The sequence below is a fragment of the Rhinolophus sinicus genome, chromosome 15, assembly GCF_057876585.1.
Source record: "Rhinolophus sinicus isolate RSI-liver-muscle chromosome 15, RSI-T2T, whole genome shotgun sequence".
NCBI lineage: Eukaryota > Metazoa > Chordata > Mammalia > Chiroptera > Rhinolophidae > Rhinolophus > Rhinolophus sinicus.
In genome coordinates this window covers 90658856-90683585 of record NC_142515.1, presented here as the reverse complement: position 1 = coordinate 90683585, position 24730 = coordinate 90658856, and the positions used below count along the sequence as shown (strand labels likewise).

The following is a 24730-nucleotide window of genomic DNA, read 5'->3' as shown; positions in this document are numbered from 1 at the left end:
GTATATAATTCCACTATATGAATATGCCACAGCTTATTTCTCCTTTTTACTGTCAGTGGTCATTTGGGCTGATTCCAATTTTTGGCTATTTTGAATTAGGCTGCTATGAATATTCCTATGCACTTCCCTTTGCTATACACATTTCTGTTAAGTATATTCCTAGAATTCAAATGCTCAGTTATAGGGTACATATATGTTCAACTTTGGATAACAGTTTGGCACTATCTATTAAAGAGGATGTACCGATTTATACTCGTGTATGAGCATTCCTGCTACTTCCCATCTTGGCCAATACTTGTTGTTATTCACCTTTAATTTTATCCAATCTAGTGGTTGAATAAAATCATCCCTTGTGATTTTAATTTGCATTTTTATAATTACCAATGTGGTTGAATATCTTTTCATATTTTTACTGGCCATTTGGATATCCTCTTTTGTGACGTGCTTGTTCAAGTCTCATCTTATTGATCTGTAGTTTGTTATACAGTCTGCAAGTGAGCCCTTCATTGGTTGTGTTGCAAAAATCCTCTCCCACTGTGTAGCTTGTCTTTTCACTCTCAATAGAGTCTTTTGGTAAGCACAAGTTCTTACTTTTAATGTGGTCCAATTTATTATTCATTTCCTGTATGGTTAGTGCTTTTTGTGTTCTGTTTAAAAATTTTTCCTCTACCCCAAGATCATGAAGATATTCTATATTATAAATACTAGAAGATTTATTGTTTTGCCTTTCATATTTGAATGTATTAATCCATCTTGAATTTATTTTGCGTTTGGAATATGATAGGGTTCAGGTTTAATTTTTAGTCAAATATTAACACATATCCCCAGACCATTTATGAAAAATACCATCGTTTTCCTTCTACTCTGCAGGGCCACCTCTGGTCTACAGCAAGTGTCCATATTTGTGTGGATCTATTTCTGGATTCTCTATTCTGTTTCAGTGCTTGTCTGTCTTTGCACTAATAATTCTAATTACTCTAGCTTTATAGTAAATTTTGATGTCCTATAGAACAAGTCCTCCCACTTTATTCTTCTTCAAGACTTAAGCTATTTCCCTATGATGTTTAGAATTTATCCTTAGCATTTCCATATAAATTTTAGAATCAAATTGTTAATATTTGACTTTGAATCCATAGATCAATTTGGGAATAATTTATATCTTTAGAATAGTGAATCTTCCAATAATCCATGAATAAGATATTTCGTTCCAATTTATTTAGAGCCCTTTTAATTTCTCTAACAATATTTTATAGTTCGTTGCTTAGAGGTTTCACATCATTTGTTAGATTTATTGTTAGGGATGATATTGTAAATGGCATCTTTTTAAAAACTTTGTTTTGTTTGTTGCTGGTAAATAGAATTACAAAGGATTTTTGGTTGTTGGCTTTGTATCCAGCTTTACTACCTGCATTTATTGATTCTAATAATTATCTATAGACTTTAAAAAGTTTTCTTTGTATACAACCATATCATCTACAAATCATGATAGTTTTGTTTCTTCCTTTCCAATCTTTATACCTTGAATTTGTTTTTCTTGCCTTATTATACTGGATACGACTTCTAACATGATACAGAGTATCACATTATACTCTAATATAATGTAACATGAGTATAGAGGTATTTATAGTCAGCACCCTTGTATGCTCCCAATCACTGAGAAAAGCTTTCAACATTTCACCATATGATGTTTGCTATTGGTTTTTATTGGTATGTTTGTCAAAAAATTCTTCTTTAAACCTAGTTTAAAAGATCTATTGTAAATGAAAGGTGAATCTTACCAAATGCTATTTCTACATCTACTGAGATAATGATATTTCTTTTATTGTTAATGCAGTGAATTATTCACTGCAGTGATTGATTTTTTAAATAAAATTTTTATTTTAGAATAGTTTTAGATATATAGAAAAGAGTTGCCACATTAGCATTTTACATGAGTATACACAGATTGAAAAACCTTATAAGGTTTCTGGAACAAATCAAGTTATTTGGGAGGCATAATTCTTTTATGTATATTGTTAGTTTCAATTTGTTGATGTTTTGTTTAGGGTTATTCTATCTATATTCATGCCCTTGTCATGTTTTAGTACCATAGTTATACTGGCCTCATTAAATGAGAATTTCTTTTTTATTCTCAGGATGAATTTGTATAATTTTTGTGTGGTTTCTTTCTAAATGTTTTGCTTTAGAGCTTTCTGTATCTTTATGCTTTAGATCTGTCTCTTATAAGAAAACATCATAAAGTTTTCTTTTAAATCCTACCAGACAATCTGACTTTTATCTATTCATATTTAATAAAACTGCTGATATATTTATCATCATAATTTAGTCTATTGTCCTGCTGCTATATTTACCTTCCCTCCTTTCTTGCGTTCTTCCAGGTTATTTTTTATCATTCCATTTTTCCATAACTTAAAAGTTATATACTTAAAAAAACCAAGCAAACAAACAAACATCTTTTCTTACAGGTTACTCTAGAGATTACAACATGCATCTTTTATCAAAGTACAATGTTATACACTCCTCACACACTTTAACTATAATTATCCCACTGCCAACTATTATTGTCATATATTTTAATTCTGTCTTTTAAATCCAATAAAACATTATTGTTATTGTTTAATAAATTCTACATTTATAGGATTTAGCCACATATTTTCTACTATTTTTACTCTTTATTCCTGAATCTCCAAGCTTCCATGTGGTATTTTCCTTCTGCTTGAATATCATTTAGAATTTCATTTAGTGTGGGTCTCCTGGTAATTCTCATAGTAAATGTTTTAAGGGAGGGCTATCTGAAAAACGCTTATTTCTTCTTAATTCTTGAAGGATATTTCTGCTAGATATAGAATTCTCACTTACCAGTTATCATCTTTCAGTGCTTTGAATATATTTTACATTGTTTCCTGCTTCCACTGTTTCCATTAAGAATCTACTGTCAGTTTAATTATTCTCTTTTGAAAGTAATTTCTTTTCTTCTGGCTGCTTAAAAGATTTTTTCCTTTGTCTTTCATCTGAAGCACTTTTACTATGATGTGCTGCCTAGGTGTTGTTTTCTTTGTATTCATTCTGCTTTGGTTTACAGGGCTTCTTAATCTGTGGCTTAATGTCTTATCTATTTTAGAAAATTTTTATTCATTATCTCTTCAAATATTGGTTCTACCCCATTCTCTCTTCTCTGGGACTCCAAACATACAGTTGATAGGCCTATTCACTGTATTCTCTGTCTCTTAGGCTATTTTTGGTATTTTACATTTTCTTTTTGTGATTTATTCTAGGTTGCTTCTTCTGACCTACCTTCTGGTTGATTTCTTCTCTGTTTAGCTTTATTAAATCTGCTGTTAATTCATCTGTCAAGTTTCTTAATTTGTTGTTTTACTTTTCATTCCTAGAATTTTCTTTTGGTGTTTTATCAACTCTGTTATATCTCGTTTTATAATTCACAGTTATTTGCCAAATATTTCAATCTTGTCTTTTATGTTCTTGCACATAGGAAGCATTGTTTTGCTTTTTAGCACAATTATTTTACCGTCTGGTCTGATAAAGCCAGTGTCTGGAGAACCTGGGAATCTGTTTTTATTTTTTTCTGTTCCTGCTGGTTCTCATTCACGCCATTATGTTTCCTCATACGCCTAGTCATTTTCGGTTGTGAGCCATATATAATATTTGAAAGACTTTGGTAATTTAAGGTCTTACATGATGTTATCTTAGTGTAGAGAGGTTTGCTTTTGCCAGGTACCTGGGACTACCTTATTTAAATTTTAGTAATTGAAATGATTTGAAGGTTCTATTTCCAGTTCATCCTTACTCTTACATGGATGTAACCGCAAGCAGGAGCTTGCTGGCACGCACATCATCCTTGGCAAGCCAGGAACCCCAACCTTTTTAGCTTCTATCAGGAGGGCAGATCAAGCTCTCAGCCCCCTTGTTTGAAATTCATGAATGTCTTTAGGAAAGAAATAGTCCCAAATGTTGGTCTTACCTCTCTGAATTTATGCCTTTTTCCAGATCTTAACCTGGTAATTCTTTATTATTTTGTTAGCTTTCTGAATGCCTTTTAGGCAAAATTTAAAAATAGTTTGTATTGCTTTTCCAGTTGTCTTAAGAGTCAGGGTTGATTTAAACTATCTTGTCTGGCTTACTAAAGTGGAAATCCTTAATTTATAACACTTAAGTAAAACCAAAATTGTATTGTGGTTTTAGTGTGGTTTCAGGAAGGAATGGAATTAGAAGGGTGGTCAATTCACAATCTTAACCTACAAGGTTATTTTTCATTTCCTTTCAAAAACAAAATTTTAAAGCATATATCAGCTTATATCCACATTTTATAAAAAATGGGGATGAGAGGATTCTATGTATTTACTTTTGCATTTAATAGAACAGCTAATAGATTTTCCGCATCAGCACCAATCTCTCTACTTCATTCTTTTTCTAAGTAGTTGCACTTTATATCATTCAGTCTAACTCACAGATATTTATCTATTATGCTCATTGCACTATGCTTGGTTTTAGGGCTATTCTAGTGAGCAAAAACCATTTTGTCCCAGCATTCAGGAAGTTTACAGTTGAATGGGGGTAAAATATATTAATCTGGTAATAATGTAAACAAATGTAAAATTGCAACAGTATCAAATGCTAAGGAGAAGCATTTGATGAGAGAGCACCACTGATGAGAGAGTATCACAGGGGTATTGGATCTAGTCAGGGAGGTCAGAAACATCTTCCATGAGGAAGTGATGATAAACTGAACAGGACGTAACCAGAAGAGAAAGGGAGAAAGGAGGCTTGCATACAGGAAATGATATTCCATGTAGAGACTCTATCATATGGATATATCATGATTGATTTACCCAGCTCTCCTCTAAGGAACATTTAGATTGTTTGCAATCTTTTGCTACTATAGATGATACTTTGAAAAATATTCCCATACACAATTTTTGGCATAATTTTGCAAGCATATCCTCATGACAATCAAGAATCCTTTCTTAAAACATACAATAGAGTTCACAATAACTTCCATAGGCACTTAAATATCCATATAAATTTTACTAGATCTATTTTTCACGTTTCATCTTTTCCTAACTTAAATTCTTTGTTTTGTTTTAATTTTGACCTGGCTCCCCTTTTTGCTCAAGAAGAATTGTTTCCTTTGTAGTGAGCTTCCATCCCATACCTAAAGGGACTCACAAGCTACGTACAATCTACTCTGAACGTTCAATGTGGAATCTGAAGCATAAGTATGTACAGGACTCTCTCCTACATCCTCACAGTCGGCTGGGCTTTCTCCACTATGTTGACAGTTTATCCTAACAGCTGAGTGAATCCCCTTAGCACAGAGCTTAGACAGAATGACAGAGGTTTGTGCTCAGGTACTACCATCTTTCCAGAATCTTCCATACTCTCAGATAAGTTAGGGCTTACCTTTAAAATCAAACCTCCCACAACACACTAAGAAAAAAATACTTGGCTACATATGCAATAAAATGTTACTACATAAAGATCCCTCAGAGACCAATAAGAAGAAAAACAAACGAACAAACAAACATGTACACAACCAAGTAGAAAAATGGGCAAAAGGTATGACTTGACAATTCACAAAAGAGAAATAAAATAAACATGGTCAATAAACACAAGAAAAGTGTTCATTAGTCATCATAAAAATACAAATTAAAATTTAAAAAATATCAGACTATAAAAATTATAAGCAGTATTGGAGAGAGCACTGTGAACTACAGTATGCACCATATACACAAAATGTAAACTGGTAGCCTTTCTAGAGATTATCTGCATCCAATTTAAAATTGTAAGTATTAATTGACACAGATATATTCAATTTCTAGAAATTTGTCCTATGGAAATAATCAAGAAAATGTTACTGTTCATTACCTAATACTCCTTTCTTTTCTCTCATACCATAGATCAACACCTGACTTATATTTATTATGTTTGTCTTCCCTCCACTAGAATATAAGCTTATTGAGAGCAAGGATCTAAACAGTACTTGGCCCATATCAGGCATGTAACAAATGTTGGTTGTTGACAGAATGTGCAAAGATTTGTTTGTAAAAATATTCAAAACTGTGTTGGGTTTTAAAAAGAAAAAGTTGGAAAAAATATCCAATATCCAACAGCAGGGGATTGGTTAAAACAAAGAACAATTGACATGGACAACTATGTAACCATTAGTCTACAAAAAAAGTAAATATCACATGACCTCATTTTTGTTAAAAAGAAAAAAGAGAGAACAAAAATATATGCAAAGATAAAAGACAGTAACACAGTATATATACACCAAAATATTAACAGTGGATATCTATGAGATAGTAGAATTATAGGTGATTGTTTTCATATTTTTCATATTGAACACAATTCTTTTACAATAAGAAAAAAATTATTCAAAACAGGCTAACACCAAAACCAAACCTTTGTTTCTAGTAAAATGAGTAAAAGGCAAGTTTACCTTCAATTTCATCATCGGAAATCAATTCATCATCAGAGCATATGTTGAGAATGTTAACCAGCATCTCTGTTACTATATGGTAAGACAAAATAGCCCAAAATTTACACAATTAATAAGGTACTTTCTCCAAAATGATGTGGATATCTAAATAAACATAGATAAAAATGACTTGTCATTATGCTATTAAGAGTAGCTATAAAAAGCAGCATTAGGTGTAGACCTTCAGGTTTATATAGAATTTGGGTAGATTACTTGCTGCAGTAAAAAGTCTGGAGTCTTTGAAGATTCATTGCATAGTTACTTGATTTCATTAGAGTGCTACCCAGAGCATTTTCCTCACTGATATGCACATGAAAAGAATTCCTCCCATTTTGTAAAGAAGTTAAGCCACCAGGTCTATGTCCAACAGGATTATTTTATATTTGTATAGGTGTACAAATACAATTCTAAGGATAACGTTTCCTATTTAAATCTCTTTATCGCTGAAGAAGTCACTGAAGGGATGGTGTAATGACATGTTATTTTAACATCTCGATCACAGTAGGACAGCTACTTTAAGTTGACATTTAGAACAAGAAGAGCATAATAGACTAGAATTATAATTTAAAAACCAATTAAGTGCCATTTAAAAATCTTTATAAAAACAAAGAAAATTAGAAAACATTTCTGATAACTTTAAAAACAACAACAACCAGTTCTGAACCATCAGGGGGCTCATGCAAATATATAGTGTGCTCTCATCACTAGTTAAGACAACTGATGGTCCAGATACTTTAGTTCTCTTACCTTTTTCCCCGACGAAAGGCAAAGACCACGTGAAAACATCCATAAAGTTTGGAAGCCAGTAGGGGTGTGGAGAACAGTTAAACTGCCTGATATTCATGACATTGTTTTCATATTTTAACACAGCAGCTAAAAACAAATAAAGCAAGAAAGTATGGCACAGAGGAACAGGTTTGTCATAATTTTGTCAAAATTTGTCATAATTTCCCTTTATATACCAAATAGTTACAATTACAACTTTCCTTTGAGGGCAAATATTTCTCAGCAAATGGACACTGGCTGCTTTGCTAGTCATTAGCCAGAACCAAAGATTTTGTAAACTCTCTGGGAGTTTATAAGATAGCAGTCATCTACAGATGGTAAACTTGGAGCAATTTACAAGGCTCGAAAGTTTATTTAATCACCTGAAACTAATATAATATTGTATGTTAGCTATATTTTAATAAGAATCTTTTCTTTTAAAGCTGATTAAATCATCTCTGCATACAATGTGGTGGATAAACAATGCCCATTTCTCCTAAACACAGTCAGTATATTGCTAGCACTCTATAAATGTTTAATAATAACCACCTCATAAGTTTTCACATACACTTTGGGACCAAACTAATTTTCTTTATATTTGAAAAGTTTTAATATCTAATTCCTCAGTCTTTGTCACCAGCAATACAATGCTGTTTGCATTATTCTCTGAATTATTCTTACTGTTATCATAAATAAAATAGGGTCTAACAGCTCTCTAGGAATGACAGATATAGGTCATCTCCTGGTTCCTGTTTCTTTCCTTATTATAGGATGGCCTAATAGTCTCAAAATATAAGTTACTAATCGTCTAAAATGTACACCACAGATTATAAAGAAAATGCACGAAAATAGGATCTTCAGTTCTTAAAAACCTAACACTGGCTACAATGCACATGTCCCATTATTTTCATGTATATGTATTTTATTTAGGTTAGATGAATATATAATTATTCAATAATTCCCTCAATCGACACAGGGAAAAAACAGTGGTGATTAGAAATGAGAGCTTAAAAACTGCTTTTGGGTATCCTGCCAGTGGACACATAAAAAAATAAGAATAGAAGTCTTTAAAAATCATGACTTAAGGGTCTTTCATATAACCAGTGGAACTAAGAAATACCTGTTGGTACCAATAAGTCTAAAGAATATCCAAGAAAGAAAAGCAACAGTAGAAGAACGAGAAGGAAAGGGGGATAGACTTGCCTTTTTCAAGAAAAGAGGTACTTGTATGGTGAGTAACTGAGTACCACCACAGAGTGTTTTTGGTGCCACATTTTCTGCCTTTTTCCTAAAAAATGCTTAAGAAACAATCAAGGAAAATAAGATTGTTGTTTCAAGATAAAGTTACTAATTATGTCAAAGCCAACAGTAAACTCAGGTAGAATGGACTGTGACTTTAAAAGTTTACTAAGTATAATCAAAAACAAAACCAGGTTAGAATGGGGTAAAAAGTGAGTTGGCAGTAAAGTGATTGCTGATTAAATGACACGTTTCAGCTTAGCACACGGATAAATCCACTGGGCAACCAATATTCTTAACTGTAAGGTTAAAGCAAGGAGTGAGAAGGGAAAGTCTTCATCACAAATATAAGGACTGGAGCCACTCAGTGTCCTTAAAGAAGTCTGACAGCACAAGCAGTGCCTGCCATTCATAAGGGAGGAGACAAGACCAAAATGAAGTCTCTTAATATACTAAAAATATTAGGAAACAGAAATAAGAAAGAGTGGAGTAGGGAGAAGCAGAGCATTGTAAGACAGCTAAGACAGAAAAGAATGACAAGAAGGAAAAAGAAAGCATAAGGCTGGGAGAGAACTAAGTCAGAAATGCTTTTACAAAATGGACAGCAAGTCACAAGGACACACTGAGAGGACTGATACAAATCAGACTTATATGAGACGTGACATTGCATAGTTTACTTTTAACTAGAGTAAACAGTAAGTACATCGCGGACTTCTTTCAAACGTGTCTCCCCAACTGCATATACAAGGCATGACTATAAAGTAGCAAGACTTAAGAAACCACTAACTGCAAACACACCAGACTGTATATATCAGATGAGCATGGTCCTTGGATGTAATCACACCAGGCGCAATAACAGCAAAATGTTATGGTATTATAGCAATTTATAGTTTGATCGGTGATTTTAATATTCATTTTTAGTATTCCAATTTGTCTTCAACAACCCTATATGACAAGTATTTTAAAGCTAAACTGAGGCTCAGGGAAGTCAAGTATCTTGTTAAATGTGAAGTGAACTTAAATGTACAGTATCTTGTGAACTGAATTTAAAAGTCAAGCAGGACTAGACTAGGGCTTCTGACTCCTAGCTTAGTGCCCTTTTCTATACACTTTGCTCCTTTACTGTATATCGAATGCAAAGATGCTGCCATTATTCAAAATGCTTTTTGAACCCCTCCTTTGGAATTGCCTCCAGAGCCATTGATAAGCAACACAAAGAACACCAGTCTCATTAGTTATAATCATACCTTGTTTCTGACCCCAAGTGGCATTATCTCGCTTGGTCACTCACCTTTTATCAGTCTTGGCTCTGAATGACTTTTGGCTGTTCCCAAAATCAAATCCACCCTCAAAGGACGAAGATTGCCTTCCCATCACTGAGGATAATATCAAAAGAATGTGTTGCAGACTCTGAAGGCCAGGCCAAAAAAGGAGTTCCAAAAATGTTTTGAACAATGGCAGCATTGGTGGAATAAGCATATAGCCTCCCAAGGTAACTACTTTCAAGGGATGATACTCATTTGGATATACAGGTTCTGGCATGTTTGTTTAAAAGTTTTATTATTTTATAGTCGTACTTTATAAACAACAAAATTAAAAAGGGTAGGAAGTTTTTAGGTGGACCACCGACCTGATACAAAACTTATGAACTACGAATCATAAAAATTACATTGAAAAAGGGCTTTAATAGGATAAAGTCTTAGAAGTAGAATTTCTGCATTGAAAGGCATCTGTACAGCCAATTTTCTGTTTCTATTCGGGACACTGAAGCTTAATGAGATGGTGTGACTTACTCAAGTCACGTGGTTAGTTTCTGGCCGCACTGGGACTGACGTGGAGCTGCTTCTGACTTTTTGTACAGTAGCCCTTCTACCTGCACTGCTGCCCAGGAAGAGCAAACACAGCTCAATAACCACAAACACTAAAACACCTAACGGGGACGTCTATTGAAGTACTGCTGTTACAAATTAATTCAATTCACCAAAACCAGTAACTGATACCGTGTTTCCCCGAAAATAAGCCCCAGCCGGACCATCAGCTCTAATGCGACTTTTGGAGCAAAAATTAATATCAGACCTGGTATTATATTATATTATATCATATCATATTATTATATTGTGTTATACCCAGTCTCATATTATAGTAAAATAAGACCGGGTCTTACATTAATTTTTGCGCCAAAAGAGGCATTAGAGCTGATGGTCCATCTAGGTCTTATTTTCGGGAAACATGGTAGCTATTCTAACTTGAACCTGAAGTAATTTATTCTTCTTATATATATTACAAAACACACACATATGATTAAACTAGCGCTCACATTTATTCACAAATTCAAACTCAAACATCGCTGGACTCACCTTTATTGTTATAGACGTCTAGGTAGTTGGGAGCAGAGAAAATTGTAATGAGCGATGGAAAGCCCGTTGTTTGGCTCTTCCTGTACATTCGATACCTGGAAAGAGAGACAACAACCCATCTGTCTTGATATTTAAGGCAAAACTCTGCAGTGTTATGTGGTACAGTTTTAATATAACTTACCCAGCATCTTGGGCTTCATGGGCTCTGATTATTGACAACAAATTATTATTCTGCAAAAATTCACAAACTGCAGGGTAACTGGCAAAGAAAATTAGAAAACATAAGTCCAGAATTCAAACAATTGACTTTTTAAGAGGCGGAAGAGGATAAGTCAGGATAACAAGTTAATTTTGTTTCAAAATTATAGGTTTTACATACCACTGAACTTTTATTAATAGCTTAGCAATCATCACTGTTTTCCCATTTCACTAATATACCTCATTCCAGCTCAAATATGCAGATAACAGACAATCCCAGGACAGAAACAGAGTTCCCCAGCCTTTAATGTTTTTTGTCTTAACCTTTAACAATAATAACACAATACCAAAACTTTTCCTGATACCTTGATATAAAAAAAGGAACACGGTAGGGTGTGAGTGTGTGCAGTAGGTGCTAAAAACTGAACATGCAATTTTCATATTGTCAAACTGTTAGAAAAGTTAAAGAACCTACTGACAGCTTCACAGGTAATATCAACACCAGGATGATATTATGCAGGAATATTTCAGGAGTAAATGCAAATATTACACCCAACCTTATTCTAATAAAAGGTATGATATTTACATCTACTCCGAACATATTCTTTTAGCACTATTATCTTTCTGAATGACAAATACCTGATAAGAACTGGAGAATACAAAATTATCCTGGAATTAGCCAAGTGTTAATTATTTAGTTTATGTTTAAATCTTTGTTTCTTATTGTGCTCATTAGAGAGACTTAACTTTTAAAAGAGGTTGTACATTAACATGCTATAAAATTGACAGATACAAAAGGGGATACAGTGAAAGGCCTTTCTCCTTCCTACTTCTATCTTCCAGCTACCCTGGAAGCAACCAATATTCCTGGTTTCTTTGAGTATTTCAGAGACATTCTATTTAACGTCAAGCAATTATATATATATATATATATATATATACACACACACACACATGTACATCCCAACTTTTAGAAATAGTAATTAGATGGTACACATAGCTCTGTACCATGTCTTTTCTTCACTTTACAGTAGTGATTATGCCCTATCAGTATATAAAGGGTTTGCTTTCTTCTTTCATTTTTAAAAAATAGCCTCTGCATTTTTTTGTTGTTGTTGTTGGTAGATATGTAGCTATTGCCATTTTGTTATTCATAATTTTGATTTTTTTTTCATCTTAAAGAAGTCCCTCTAACATTTCTTATAATACTGGTTTGGTGATAATGAACTTCTTTAGATTTTTCTTGTTTGGGACGCTCTTTATCTGTCCTCTAATTGTAAATGATAGCTTTACTGGGTAGAGTAATCTTAGTTGTAGGTCCTTGCTTTTCAAAGCAAGGGCCTCTGCATTGTTAAGTACATTCCATTGTCAGATGTGCAACACTTTATTTAGTCTTGTACTAAACATTTAAGTTGCTTTAAAATTTTTATTGGAAATAATGTAGCAATGAGTAACCAATCTTGTTACATACATTTTACACAATTGCAAGTATAGTGATTCTCATTATTTGCAGTAGCTATGTTCTATAAAAGTGCTGTAAAAATGGAATTAGTGAATGCTGAACCACTGCTCTTAGGGGAAATACAGGATTAGGGTCCTGGGAGCGTCTGGTCACAGCATTTTCATCAACTGATCAATAAATAACCTTGAGTTATGTGTGTTTCCGAGTAAAAACACCTTATTAACACATATAGTTGATTCATTAACACGGAACCCATGGCCAACAATGCCATGACTCATTCCTGAACAAGCATAGTTAACACACATATTTTCTCTCAAGGCCCATCACAGCTTTCTTGCACGTAGCAACACTGGACAGCACTTCAGCACTATTCCTGGAACCATTTTAAACAGCCAAATCACGCCCCCCCCCCCCCCAAAAAAAAAGTGACAAATGTTATATTAAATAGATCACAAAAAGAGTATCTGCTTACAGTATGAGAGCTGAAGCAGAAGGCACAGCGACTCCTTGTTCATCCCCAGCTGGGGACACACGTGGGGTCACTCGGATTTTTTGTTACTCTGTATGTATGCGTGTCCCTGAAGGACTGTGAAAGTGCTGAGTATTGATTTGGGGGTTACAAATAAATAGCAAGTAGGTAAATTCACCGGTTAGAATTTGTGAATAATGAAGGTCAACTATACAGCCACAGGATTATGATTTAGACGCAGAACTTCTGGACCAAAGCCAGAGGCATTTATAATTGAGAGATATTGCCAAGTTGACCTCCATAGAAATTGTATCAATTTATATTGTGCTAATAATAAAGTAGTGTTATGCTCTCTATTTTAAACAATGTAAAGAGAAGTAAAATGTAAGTGATTTCATCGTATTAGTTACTGGGAAAGGTGGCAGAAAGGAATGAAAAAAGGTTGTTTAAAGAATGTTAAAATGATGATAAAATGGAGGCTTCTTACTTTTTATATGTGGGTTTCATTTAACGAATGCATTACCTTAGGCAATTAATAGATTTTTAGGGGACTAAATACATGTATTATTTGTCATAATAAAATAATGGGATTAGAAAAATTTAGACTTCCAACTTCCCTATACCTCCCTATTTTTGAGTGGCAAAGCACAGGGAAAGCTTACACATGAGATTTAGGGCAACGGCCGACTTCCAGGAAATGTCCTGAACTTAGTTCACAATGTCCTGTTCTTTTTATATCTTTGCCTCTACCAGTGGTTCCAAAAGCTGGAGAGCTTTTCAAAAAAATAACAGGGGCCGGCCCGGTGGCTCAGGAGGTTGGAGCTCCATGCTCCTAACTCCGAAGGCTGCCGGTTCGATTCCCACATGGGCCAGTGGGCTCTCAACCACAAGGTTGCCGGTTCAACTCCTCGAGTCCCGCAAGGGATGGTGGGCTCTGCCCCCTGCAACTAAGATTGAACACGGCACCTTGAGCTGAGCTGCCTCCCGGATGGCTCATTTGGTTGGAGCACAGGCTCTCAATCACAAAGTTGCCAGTTCAATTCCTCGAGTCCCACAAGGGATGGTGGGCTGCACCCCCTGCAACTAACAACGGTAACTGGACCTGGAGCTGAGCTGCACCCTCCACAACTAAGACAACAACTTGACTTGGAAAAAAGTCCTGGAAGTACACACTGTTCCCCAATAAAGTCCTGTTCCCCTCCCCCAAGAAAAAAAATAAATAACAGGATTCCCTGTCTCAGAGACCTACTGAATCAGAATGTCTGGGGGAAGAGCCAAGAAATCTTTGTTTTTAAAAAGGTCTCTAGATGATGTTTGGGAACAAATCATCTAAATCATTTAGAGTCAGACAATAACACTGAAGCACTACAAGATGTCCCGTTCAGTCACGTTGGGTATGTTACACTTACTAGGGCCTAATACCTAATAAAATGCCAAAAGCAAAAGGAACAAACATGAGTTTTCTGCCTTCTATTAATAAAAAAATTAAACAGAAGTCCCTAATACTACACAAATAAATTCAAGATCTAAAGTACTTAAAAATAATTTGATAAGCGACCTCACCCTTTCCTTTCCTGACTTTGCAAATCTAAGGCTCAGCATACCTGTAAAAATAAGAACACCCTCGGACGGTGTTGTGGGTATAGTGCTCCAAGGTCTTTTCGCTGCCGTAGTCTTCCGAGGGATCAGACCACAGCAGGTCACACACTGGCCCAAAGGCTGGAGGTTCTTTAAACCTGTCTAACTAGAAGACAAGCAAAAGGCAAAAGAAGAAAAATCATGAAAGCAAAAAAGCTTTTGAAAACTGGTGTGGGTCAAAACACAAAAACAAAAACAAAACCCTTCCACCCACCAGAATGTAGAGAAGGCAATAAGCCCCTAAAGGATTTTCCTGAAAGAAAATGAATGTGTGACACATTTAGATACATACATTTTATTATTTTGGGTAGTAATTTTTTATAAATATCCCTGTCATCTAATCATTCTTTAGAAAAGGACACCTTTATATCTTAATCTTAAAAGAGGTATATACTCATTTAACTCAAATGTGAAATCAACCACTACAGAGATATACTATTTAGAAAGACTGTGTAAAGTTTGTTTCTAGTGTCTAGGTGAGCCCAGGTTACCATGAGAGCAGGAAGGTTTTTACAATGGTTCTGTTCATTGTTTGCCTCATTCCAATGGAGATTTCTTTATTTTAAAGCATGCTGGTTTTGTTTTGTAAAGGGCTTTCGTCCTTCCCATTCTATGCATTGGAGGCATTTCAATATGAGTTATTAACTTAAGTCTTTAGTCACTGCTGGTTTGGTTAAAGGCATAAAAAAAACCAAGAAACAACGAGTAACTAGAATAGCTGAGTGCCAAGAAGAGGACTTCTACTACATGAAATCGATTAACACAAACAATTCAGAATTGTACATTTCAAGACTTACACTGTAAAAGAGAAATGCCGGTTATTTAAAAGACAATAAGGCAGGGGAAAAGGCAGCATGTATAGATAAACGTCTTACCTTGAGAAGAGTAACCAGTTTTATAATCAGAAAAATCTTTAGCTTCAGTAACTACTATACATGAGAGAGAGGTAAGATACATACAAAGGTAGAAAAGTGAAGATGGTAACATAGAACAGTATTAGTGAAAAAAGACTGGTCATCTTTTTCCAATCATGAAGATACAGAATCCTAGCAATAATAATCCCAAGTCAGGCAAGTGTAGCAATTAAACTGCATCATCTACAATGTCAAAGCCAATGAATTTCAGAGCTGAAAGAGTGCTCAGGCCATCCATTCCGACTTCCTCATTTCAGAGAAGAAACTGACTCTGAGGTTAAGTGATTTGGTCAAGGTTACACAATTAATGACAGGACAGGGATTAGAACTCTGGTTTGGTTTCCTTCCTTATACATTGCTACATAATTTAAAGTTTCAGGAATATACTAAAAAAATGTTATGTTTCTAGTTGGTAAAAGCACAGATTGCATTAACAATTACAGAAAATTTCTGGAAGATATATAGCAAAATGTTGACAGGGGTTATCTCCCAGTAATGAAATCACAGCAATAAAGACATATTAGTTGACTGCAATGAAAAAATATCTATATATCTATATTTACCCCATGAGACTAATGAAAGATTACTTACTTTCCTAATGTCATCTAAACAAGTAATTTCAGGTGACATCCCTCCATGTACACATAGAAACTGCTGATTTAAGAGGGCAGCAAGAGGAAGACAGTCAAATGTATCCATACATGCATCATACACCTGTTCAGAATATTTGATTCGACCTATCAAAAAAGGAAAAACAGTCAAAGGAAGAAAAGATAAAATTTATCATACATGAAAAAAGATATAGGCCAGAAGATTAGGAAGCCTACTTTAAAGCCATTTATTTCAGGCAAATTTGAAAACACAATCATCTTTGTAAAGATGTTTTTGAAAAGTTGTGGATAAAGAGTAAACAACATCTCTCTCCTCTAAAGACCTTGGATTAACTTTCTAGCTCTGTTGCCCTGGAAACCTGATAAGGTGAATGTCAGCTGTGTTATTAGGCAACGTTGCTTATCCATGTTGCTTATGGTAAAAGTTACAAAATCACCTGGCAGGAAGCTATAGCTTTGGGCTTCTCTGAGTACTGTGACTCCTGAGGTATGTCCCTTGTGGGACCCTGGAAGCTATGCCAAGAAAGTTTTTGATTAGCACTTGTAAAACATGAGGCCTCTAAACCAGGGTGGCTCTCTGATTTACCCATTGTGGATATTGTTTCCTTGTACCTAAACTTGGAGGGCATGGGGGAATGGGAGGTAAGAGGCAGCAAGCTAACAGACTGGCTGTACGTACTTTTGTGAGGACTACTCCACTGAAAAGGGATGCCTGGTGCTGCCCTTCCAGAACTGTTTCCTCCTAAGTAGATGGAGGCCAAGTTTATGGCCTGTGGTAGTCTTGTGACTCTGAATATTTCGTTGGGTCTAAAAAGACCCCCTGGGAGTGTTGAAGATATATCAATGTAAACTGGAGTTTTCAGAGTCATCCATAAAATGTCAATAATCTTTTTGCTGACTTTTAAGGTCTTTAAGCAAATTATGTCTTGGTTCTATTTATGTAAAAATGTTAATTTTAATGAAATGTATTTTGCTGTGGTTGTCATGCGAAGCTACAGAACCCAAGAGAATACTTCAGTTGGCAGAAGGTGGGGTCTCCACGGTTAAGGTGGGGTCTCCATCAAGAATAGCTCATGAAATAATAGGTGGAAAACTGGAAAATTACTTCAGTTTGAAGAGAAAGCAATGTTTTCTTCTTCCTTGGCCTTGGATTTCAAAAAGTCAAGCTGTGCTTGGAGGTGCACGTTGGTACAGAAGGCCAGAAGTTGTACAGGCAGGCAGCCCTCCCAAACTTCATTAAAAAGCTGAGGAAATTGGGCCCAAAATTGCAAGCTAGTAAGAGGCAGAATTGGAACTTGAACCTCTTCATGCTCTTAACACCACGCAATACTCCTCCCAATCATTAATTTTAAATTAAATATTTAAGAGGAGAATCTAAATAGCCAAATATATATAATTGCCAAAGGTTAAATTAGTTGACTCAAGCACTTTATTTTCATGACAAGTGTTAAGATCCACCCCATAAAACAATTATTTCTATGATGAAGGGAAAGTGCACGTGGGTCACAGGATCACACTGATACAAGTTCTAACTAATATCAGTAATACAACATTAACAAAACAAAATTTTCAACAACTTTCTTTGAAAGTAATTTTGACGGTCAGCACTATTTGCAAGAAACTACAACCTGGTCTAACCATTGATTACATATTTGTTTTACTATTTTTAAAAAAGGTAATACATTGACATGGCTCAAAATTTAAAATCTACAAAAGGATATACAGCATCTCCTATCCCCTCTCTGCAGGCAACCAATATTACTAGTTTCCTGGTTATCTTTACAAAGCTGGTTTATGCGTACACACGCAGATATGTACATATGTTCTCTTTTTCACAACATCCTTTTGTTTTTTACATATATGTAAGTGCGTATATATACACATACATATATATAAAATAATGTATATATATTTTAAGAAAGGAAAAAACTGTTAAAATTGTAATACTCAATATATACTGATAACAAAAGATGACAAGTCACGTTTGACTTCTGCAATTACAAGAGGTGTTCAAAGTGGTTACCATCAGTATAATTTTAATCCAGTTTTTCCCTTTCTTAAAATGTGTACACATATTTTTTGCACCCTCTGTATATATACACACGGTTTTGCACTTGCTTTTTATATTTAACATGTCTTGGAGATCATATCACATCTTTGTATGACGAGCTTTGTAATTATTATTTTTTATATCTAAATAGTATTTAACTTAACAGATATACCACAATCTAACCACACCAGTCTCTTACTTCTATAAATAATGCATAATGGACAACAACAAACAATATCTGTTTATTTTTTTAAATCAACCTAACATAACAATATTGTTTCATTAGCAAAATTATAGGAGTTTCTGGAACCTATCAGTAAGCTGGTTAACTATACATCAAAAAATGGCTCATGGAAATAAGAAATTAATTTACTTTAGAAATTTGGACCCAGGGCTATGAGATGGGATTATAAAATCACTAGGCTTCTTGCTTTCCAAGTATATAAAAATAAAGAAATGTTTTTTGCAAAGATAAATATGTCAAAAATTAACTGTTACACTTTGCTACTCAAATTATCTCGGGATTTGAAATACAAAAACGAAATCTCTGCAATATAAAGCAATTTAAGAATTGATGTAAGAAGAGCTTCCAGCTGCCCCCTTTAATAATACTAACAAGATTGCAGCTGCACAATCTGGAACTAAGCATCACTTACCAGTAATTATAAGGTGCTGATTCTAAAAACCACTGTGGCCCTTTAAGAGAGATCCGCTTATCAGTAAAAACACCCATGCAAAGAAGCACACATGCTCTTTCCTTATATAGAAATAAAATTTGAAATTGTACTTGAATTTGTATGCTTGTTCCAAGATTTATTTACATTTCAGATGCAGTGTTAGAATGAAACAGATGGAGCAGATAAGAGAAAAATAAAGAAACCTGGTTTGACTAAATTAAAGCATGTGAAAAGCAAATAAAAACCTGAGATAAGAACTTCTGTGCAAAATGAGACACTTAAAATTTTCCCCGAACCTATTGTTCCATTTTCTAAAAATAGAACCAATTATACTAGTCAAAAAAAAAAAAATTACAGAGAAAGATTTAGATTAAATGTTACCTAAAAAACCGGAACCTTTATTCAGAACAGAAGTACCCATAGACTGCTGTCTTCATCGCTTACCTATTGCTAAATATTGAGCATTCCGAGGCCTTTGTTAACTGCTTGATATGCATTATTTAATTTTCCCAGGTAAAGAAATAGAGGTGTAATGAGGACTACCCTAATATTTGACTTAGAAAAACAATGCCAAGTATGTATTTCCAATTATAAACTATTTGGTGAAGTGGTTCTCAAATGACAAATAGTAGCTACTTCCTAAACCTCTGGAGTAGGCCTTCTTAACCGGCAGCATGCAGCAGAATTACCTGGGTGCTTTAAAAAGCCTTTTTAATGCTTGGGCCCTAATTGGGTGATTTTAAAGGTACCAGTTATAAAAAATCAGTATGATAGTAGTGCACGGTAGTGATGAAAGATAATTTAAGCAGTCCTGTGGGAGAATATAAATTAAAAGCATAAATCCTCCTGACTCAACTCCCCACAGGTAGTCACAGCTACCAATTTCTTCTGCACATAATATACTTAATTTACAAAGGAGAGCACACATGCATGTTCTGGAAATGGTTTCTATCATCCAACAACATATGTGAACATCTCTCCCTATCAGGATATCTAGATACACCTTGATCTTTCAACAGCCACCTATTTTTAAAGACATATTATCACTTATTTACATAGTTCCTTATTGACATTTAGATTATCTTTTTTTTTTTTTTTTTTTTGCTATTACAATTAACACTACAATGAACATCCTTATGCATCCATATCTTACTGTCTTTTTGTGAGTTTATAGTGCGGTAGGCCAGAATTCTAAAATGACCTGCAATGACCTACACCTTTGTATAATCTGCGCCCCTCTGAGTGGATGGAACCTGCGGCTATGTTGAGACTCCCATCATTACATTCTGTTATGACAAAAAGGAGATTCCTCTGGGTGGGCCTGACCTAATCAGACGAGCTTTTGAAAAGCAGAGGGTTTTCTCTCACTAGCTAATCACAGAAGAGGAAGGCAGAGAGATGCATTCGGGCAACCTGGAAGAAAGCAGATATCTATGTTGTGAATTACCCATGGGGCCACATGGCAAGGAACGGCAAGCAGTCTCTACAAGTTGAGGGCTGTCCCCTGCCAACAGCTAGCAGGAAAAAGGAGACCTTAACCCTCCAGTTACAAGGATTGCCAACAACTAGTGAGCTTGGAAAAAGACCCCAAGCTCCAGATGAGAACTGCAGCCCTGGTGACATCTTGATTTTTGGCTCAGTGAGACCCTGAGCAGAGAACTCAGCCACACTGCACAAGGACTTCTGACCTACAGTAACTGTGAGATAATCAATGTGCTGTTTTAAAGTAGTTACATTTGTGGTAATTTGTTACGCAGCATTAGAAAACCAATACAATCTATTGGTTTGTATAAATTCCTAGAAGTCAAACTGCTGGGTCAGAATGTTTACAGATATTCCAAAATTGCTCTTGAAATACTTTACACAAATTTAAACACTCATCAATAGCAGATCAAATTTTTTTAAACTTCCTGATCATTACCTACTGATTTACAGTATTTATTCTAATAAGTCCCAAGGGCTGGAATGCCCAAGTGAAGCTGACTTTTCTGTCAGAAGGATTTTTTTTTTTAATGTTTTTTTAAGTGTCCATACTCTTAAAATTTCTTGTAATAAGAACAACTTTTCCTTTCAGATGCTACTGGAAGACTGTCATTACAACTATCAACTCCAATGTAGGAAGCTATTGGTAATGAGAGTTAATATGGGTATATGGGGCACTATCAAACTGTAATCCACCTATAAGGGATAAATTTTATATTTATAATATACATAAATTTCAGGTGTTGATAGATACTATGAAAAAAAAAGCAGGGTGTGAGAGTAAAATGATGAAATTTTAATTTAGAAAAAGCAACCAGGGAAGAAAATATCTGAAGAGATGACTTGAATGAAGTACTAAGGATGTAGGGCTGATAAGCAGATAGGTATCTGGGGAAAAAAGAAACAGTAAGTGCAAATGCCCTGGGGCAAGTTCTCCCAAACATCCCCAATATGCTCACTATCTCACTGAATGTTAGTTGAGAGCCAATTGGAAGTACTTAGATTCTGGTCAAAGAAATCTGTGAGGTTTTGAAATATTTTTTATCAGCTAGTAATATTTTAACTTTCAAAGAAAGTCTACCTTTAATAATAAACTTTTTCACTATTACGGTATTATTTATGGTTGGAAACAATCTAAATGTCAGTTGCTATTAGGTTGGTGTAAAAGTAATTGTGGTTTAAAAGGTTAAAAACAATTGCAAAAACCACACTTATTTTTGCACCAACCTAATAATAAATTGGTTATGTACATGATAGCATATTCATAAAATGGAATACTTAAAAACATTAAAATAACATTTTAAAATCACATTAAAAATATTTAATGATGGGAAAAATGCTATTACACAAAGTGAAAAGAGCAATTTATTTATCAGTACATATAATATGAGCCCAAATTTATTTTAAATATATTCGAATATTTAAAGACATTTGAATATATATATTTGAACTATTTTATGACAGATTTTTATATATACAGAAAAGAATAAAACACTATATCCCAAATATTGAGATAATATTGATTATCTTTAACTGGTATGATTGTGGACAATTTTTATCTTTTTTCGACTTTCCTGTTTTCCAAATATCACAAATATATTACTTTATAAACATAGGGGAAAATAACAAAAATTATTTTCAAAATAAATGTGTTAAAAAGTAGAATCCTAGTGTTCTTAACAGAAAAACAAAAAAAACAGGAAGCATTTGAGTTCCATTCCTTTCTTTTTTCTTTATGTTTGATTTATTTTGGGACTGGCTAGCGGGTAACTAGAAAAGTTCTGGAGAAGTGATTATACTTACATTCCTGTTTGAAGGTGAAATATTCTGTAAGATGCCTGCATTCATGATTTCCCCGAAGCAGAAACAATGTTTTGGGATGATTAATCTTTAAACTCCATAAAAACAGCACACACTGCAAGACAAATACAAGCATAAAATTTTTATTTGTGACTATGAGAACGCATAAAGATAATTTATATAAATTCAAATGACTTGCTGTAATGGCATATCTAATTACTATTCCCAAGTTGAAACACGAAACGTTAGCCTTTGAATGTGATATGCTATTGCCCTAGAATTGGCAGAGCATAGAGAGTAGCCTAAATAGAAATCTTTCCTTAATTTCTGTTCCTATGTTCTATCCAAATATCTAGAACTCTGTGACAAAGCTGCCCATACATATATACACCTTTGTCCTAAAACCTGTATTTTATTTAATGGAGAAACACTAGAGACATTTCCACTAAAATCAGGAATAGGGCGAAGATATCCACTGTCTCTGCTACTATTCAACACTGTGCTAGAGGTATCAGCCAATGGAATTAGATAAAAGAAATCAACTAGAGGCTTAAGAATGGGTAAAAAAACCCAAAAACATTACCTCTATTTGCAGATGATATAATAATAGTATACCCAAAAAACTCCAAAAAAATCAATGATAAAACTCAAATAATAAAAAAACTCATTAACATGGAAGGATACAAAATTAACCTACAAAATCAATAGCCTTCATATACAAAAACATAAAGAGTACATACTCATAGAGAAAACTTCATTTACAATAGCAGTAACAAGATTAAACACACAGGATTTAACTTAACAAGAAATGTGCAAATCTCATACCAGGAAAAATTTAAAACATTCCTAAAAGACACACAGTAGATATGAACAAACAAAAAGACACCCCGTGTTCTTGGATAGGACGATTCAACATTAAAAAATTACAGTTCTTCCTAAAAAATCATTGCAATTCCAATAAAAATACCAACAAGCTATTCCATGAAGTTAGACAAACTGATACTAAAATTTACATGGAAAAATAAACATGCAAGAACAATTAGGAAACAGCCAGAAAAACACTGAAAAAGAGAAATTATGAGGGGGGATTAGCCCTGTTGGGTGTTAAAACATAAAGTTTCTACAATTAAAGCAGTGGTACTGGCACATATATAGGCAAATATACCAGTGGAATAAAATAGCCCAGAAATTAATCAAGTACATATAAAATTTGGTATATAATAAAGGTGGCATCCTAAATCACTAAGATAACGATGTATTTCTTAATAAATGTCTCTGGGACCACTGGTGCCAGTTAAAAAAAATTAGATCCATATCTCACATAACACAAATAAATGACAAATGGATACAGACCTAAATATATCAAAACCAAATCATACGAATTCTAGAAGAAAACATGTGGATGAGTTCTGCTTTAGCCTTAATACGGGGGAAAACTGTAACTAATGACTAAAAATCTGAAAGTCAAAAAAGAAAAGATGGGTAAATCTGACTGGATTAAAAAATTGCATGGGAAAAAACAATTTGGCAAAAACTAACAAAACTACATATTCACTTAACTTTTGATAACTTTTAGGAGTCTAATCTGAAAATACGCCTCCAACAATAAGAAACTACATATGCACAAGTCTGCAGCATTGCTTGTTAGAGCAAGCTACTGGAAACAACCTAAATGACCATACACAGGAGAGAGGCTGAAGAGATTATGATATAGTCACACAATGAAGTATAAAAAAAGAGTGAGAAAGACCACTTTAAACTAATTTGGAGTGATTTCCCTGATATACTGCTGAGTCAAAAAAGCAAAGTATGTACAAAAGAATATCTATAGTACGCAACAGTCAATGTAATAAAGGAGACATAAGAAATACACATGAATCTACTTGTGTGCATGAGAAATACCTGAAGCATAAATCAGAAACTAAAGAGATTGGTTACTTACAGGGGGCACAGAGGAGAGGGGAAGGAAGGAGGGGGACTGGAATAGGTTAGGAGGGATGAGGAGGGAGGGCCACTTCCCAAGGCATACCTTTAAGGATAGCGTTGACATCAAGCACCACAGTGACGTTTTACATACGCCCCCAAAATAAATAACTGACTCAACCAGGATGTGAAAAGAAACCACAAATGAAATATAAACAGTAACAAATGAACCTAATTGTATTATAAATGGCTAACAAAGCAACAAAGGAGATGGGGGAAAAAAGAACTAACCCAGGTAACTTTGGAAAACAGCATTTTGACTGCATACTACAAGGCTAAAAAGACAAAGAAAAGGACACCAATACTGTAACTCTAGTCAGTAAATCTGTTTTTCACAATATGAGCTGGCTGTTATATGTCTATTTTATAGATATATTAGGATTGAACAGACAAGTGAACACACTGCACATAATGAGAGCCAGGAAAGGGGGAAGACTAGAAGGAACCTTGTAATGAATTGGAATCAGAGGTATCATATGAACTCGTGTTTTTAAAGATATACACAATTAGATACAGTAATAAATAAAAACGTGAGTGTACATGTAGATTAGTATACATATATATGTTTCCTAGCTCTTTCTGCTCAGAG

At 34.4% G+C, this 24730-nt stretch overlaps 1 protein-coding gene across 6 annotated transcripts in view; it reads right to left on the bottom strand.

Annotated features, from left to right (window-relative positions):
* The window catches only part of PPP3CC (protein phosphatase 3 catalytic subunit gamma), a 74322-nt gene that overhangs the window by 10154 nt on the left and 39438 nt on the right, over positions 1 to 24730 (bottom strand). For all 6 annotated transcript variants that reach the window (XM_019714490.3, XM_019714500.3, XM_019714473.3 and 3 more), the window contains exons 4-10: positions 22162 to 22273; positions 16130 to 16275; positions 14591 to 14730; positions 11039 to 11116; positions 10858 to 10952; positions 7244 to 7369; positions 6458 to 6529 (exon numbers count right to left, since the gene is read on the bottom strand). In XM_019714490.3, coding sequence (XP_019570049.1) covers positions 6458 to 6529; positions 7244 to 7369; positions 10858 to 10952; positions 11039 to 11116; positions 14591 to 14730; positions 16130 to 16275; positions 22162 to 22273 — 769 coding nt within the window. The remainder of the gene's footprint in view (positions 1 to 6457; positions 6530 to 7243; positions 7370 to 10857; positions 10953 to 11038; positions 11117 to 14590; positions 14731 to 16129; positions 16276 to 22161; positions 22274 to 24730) is intronic.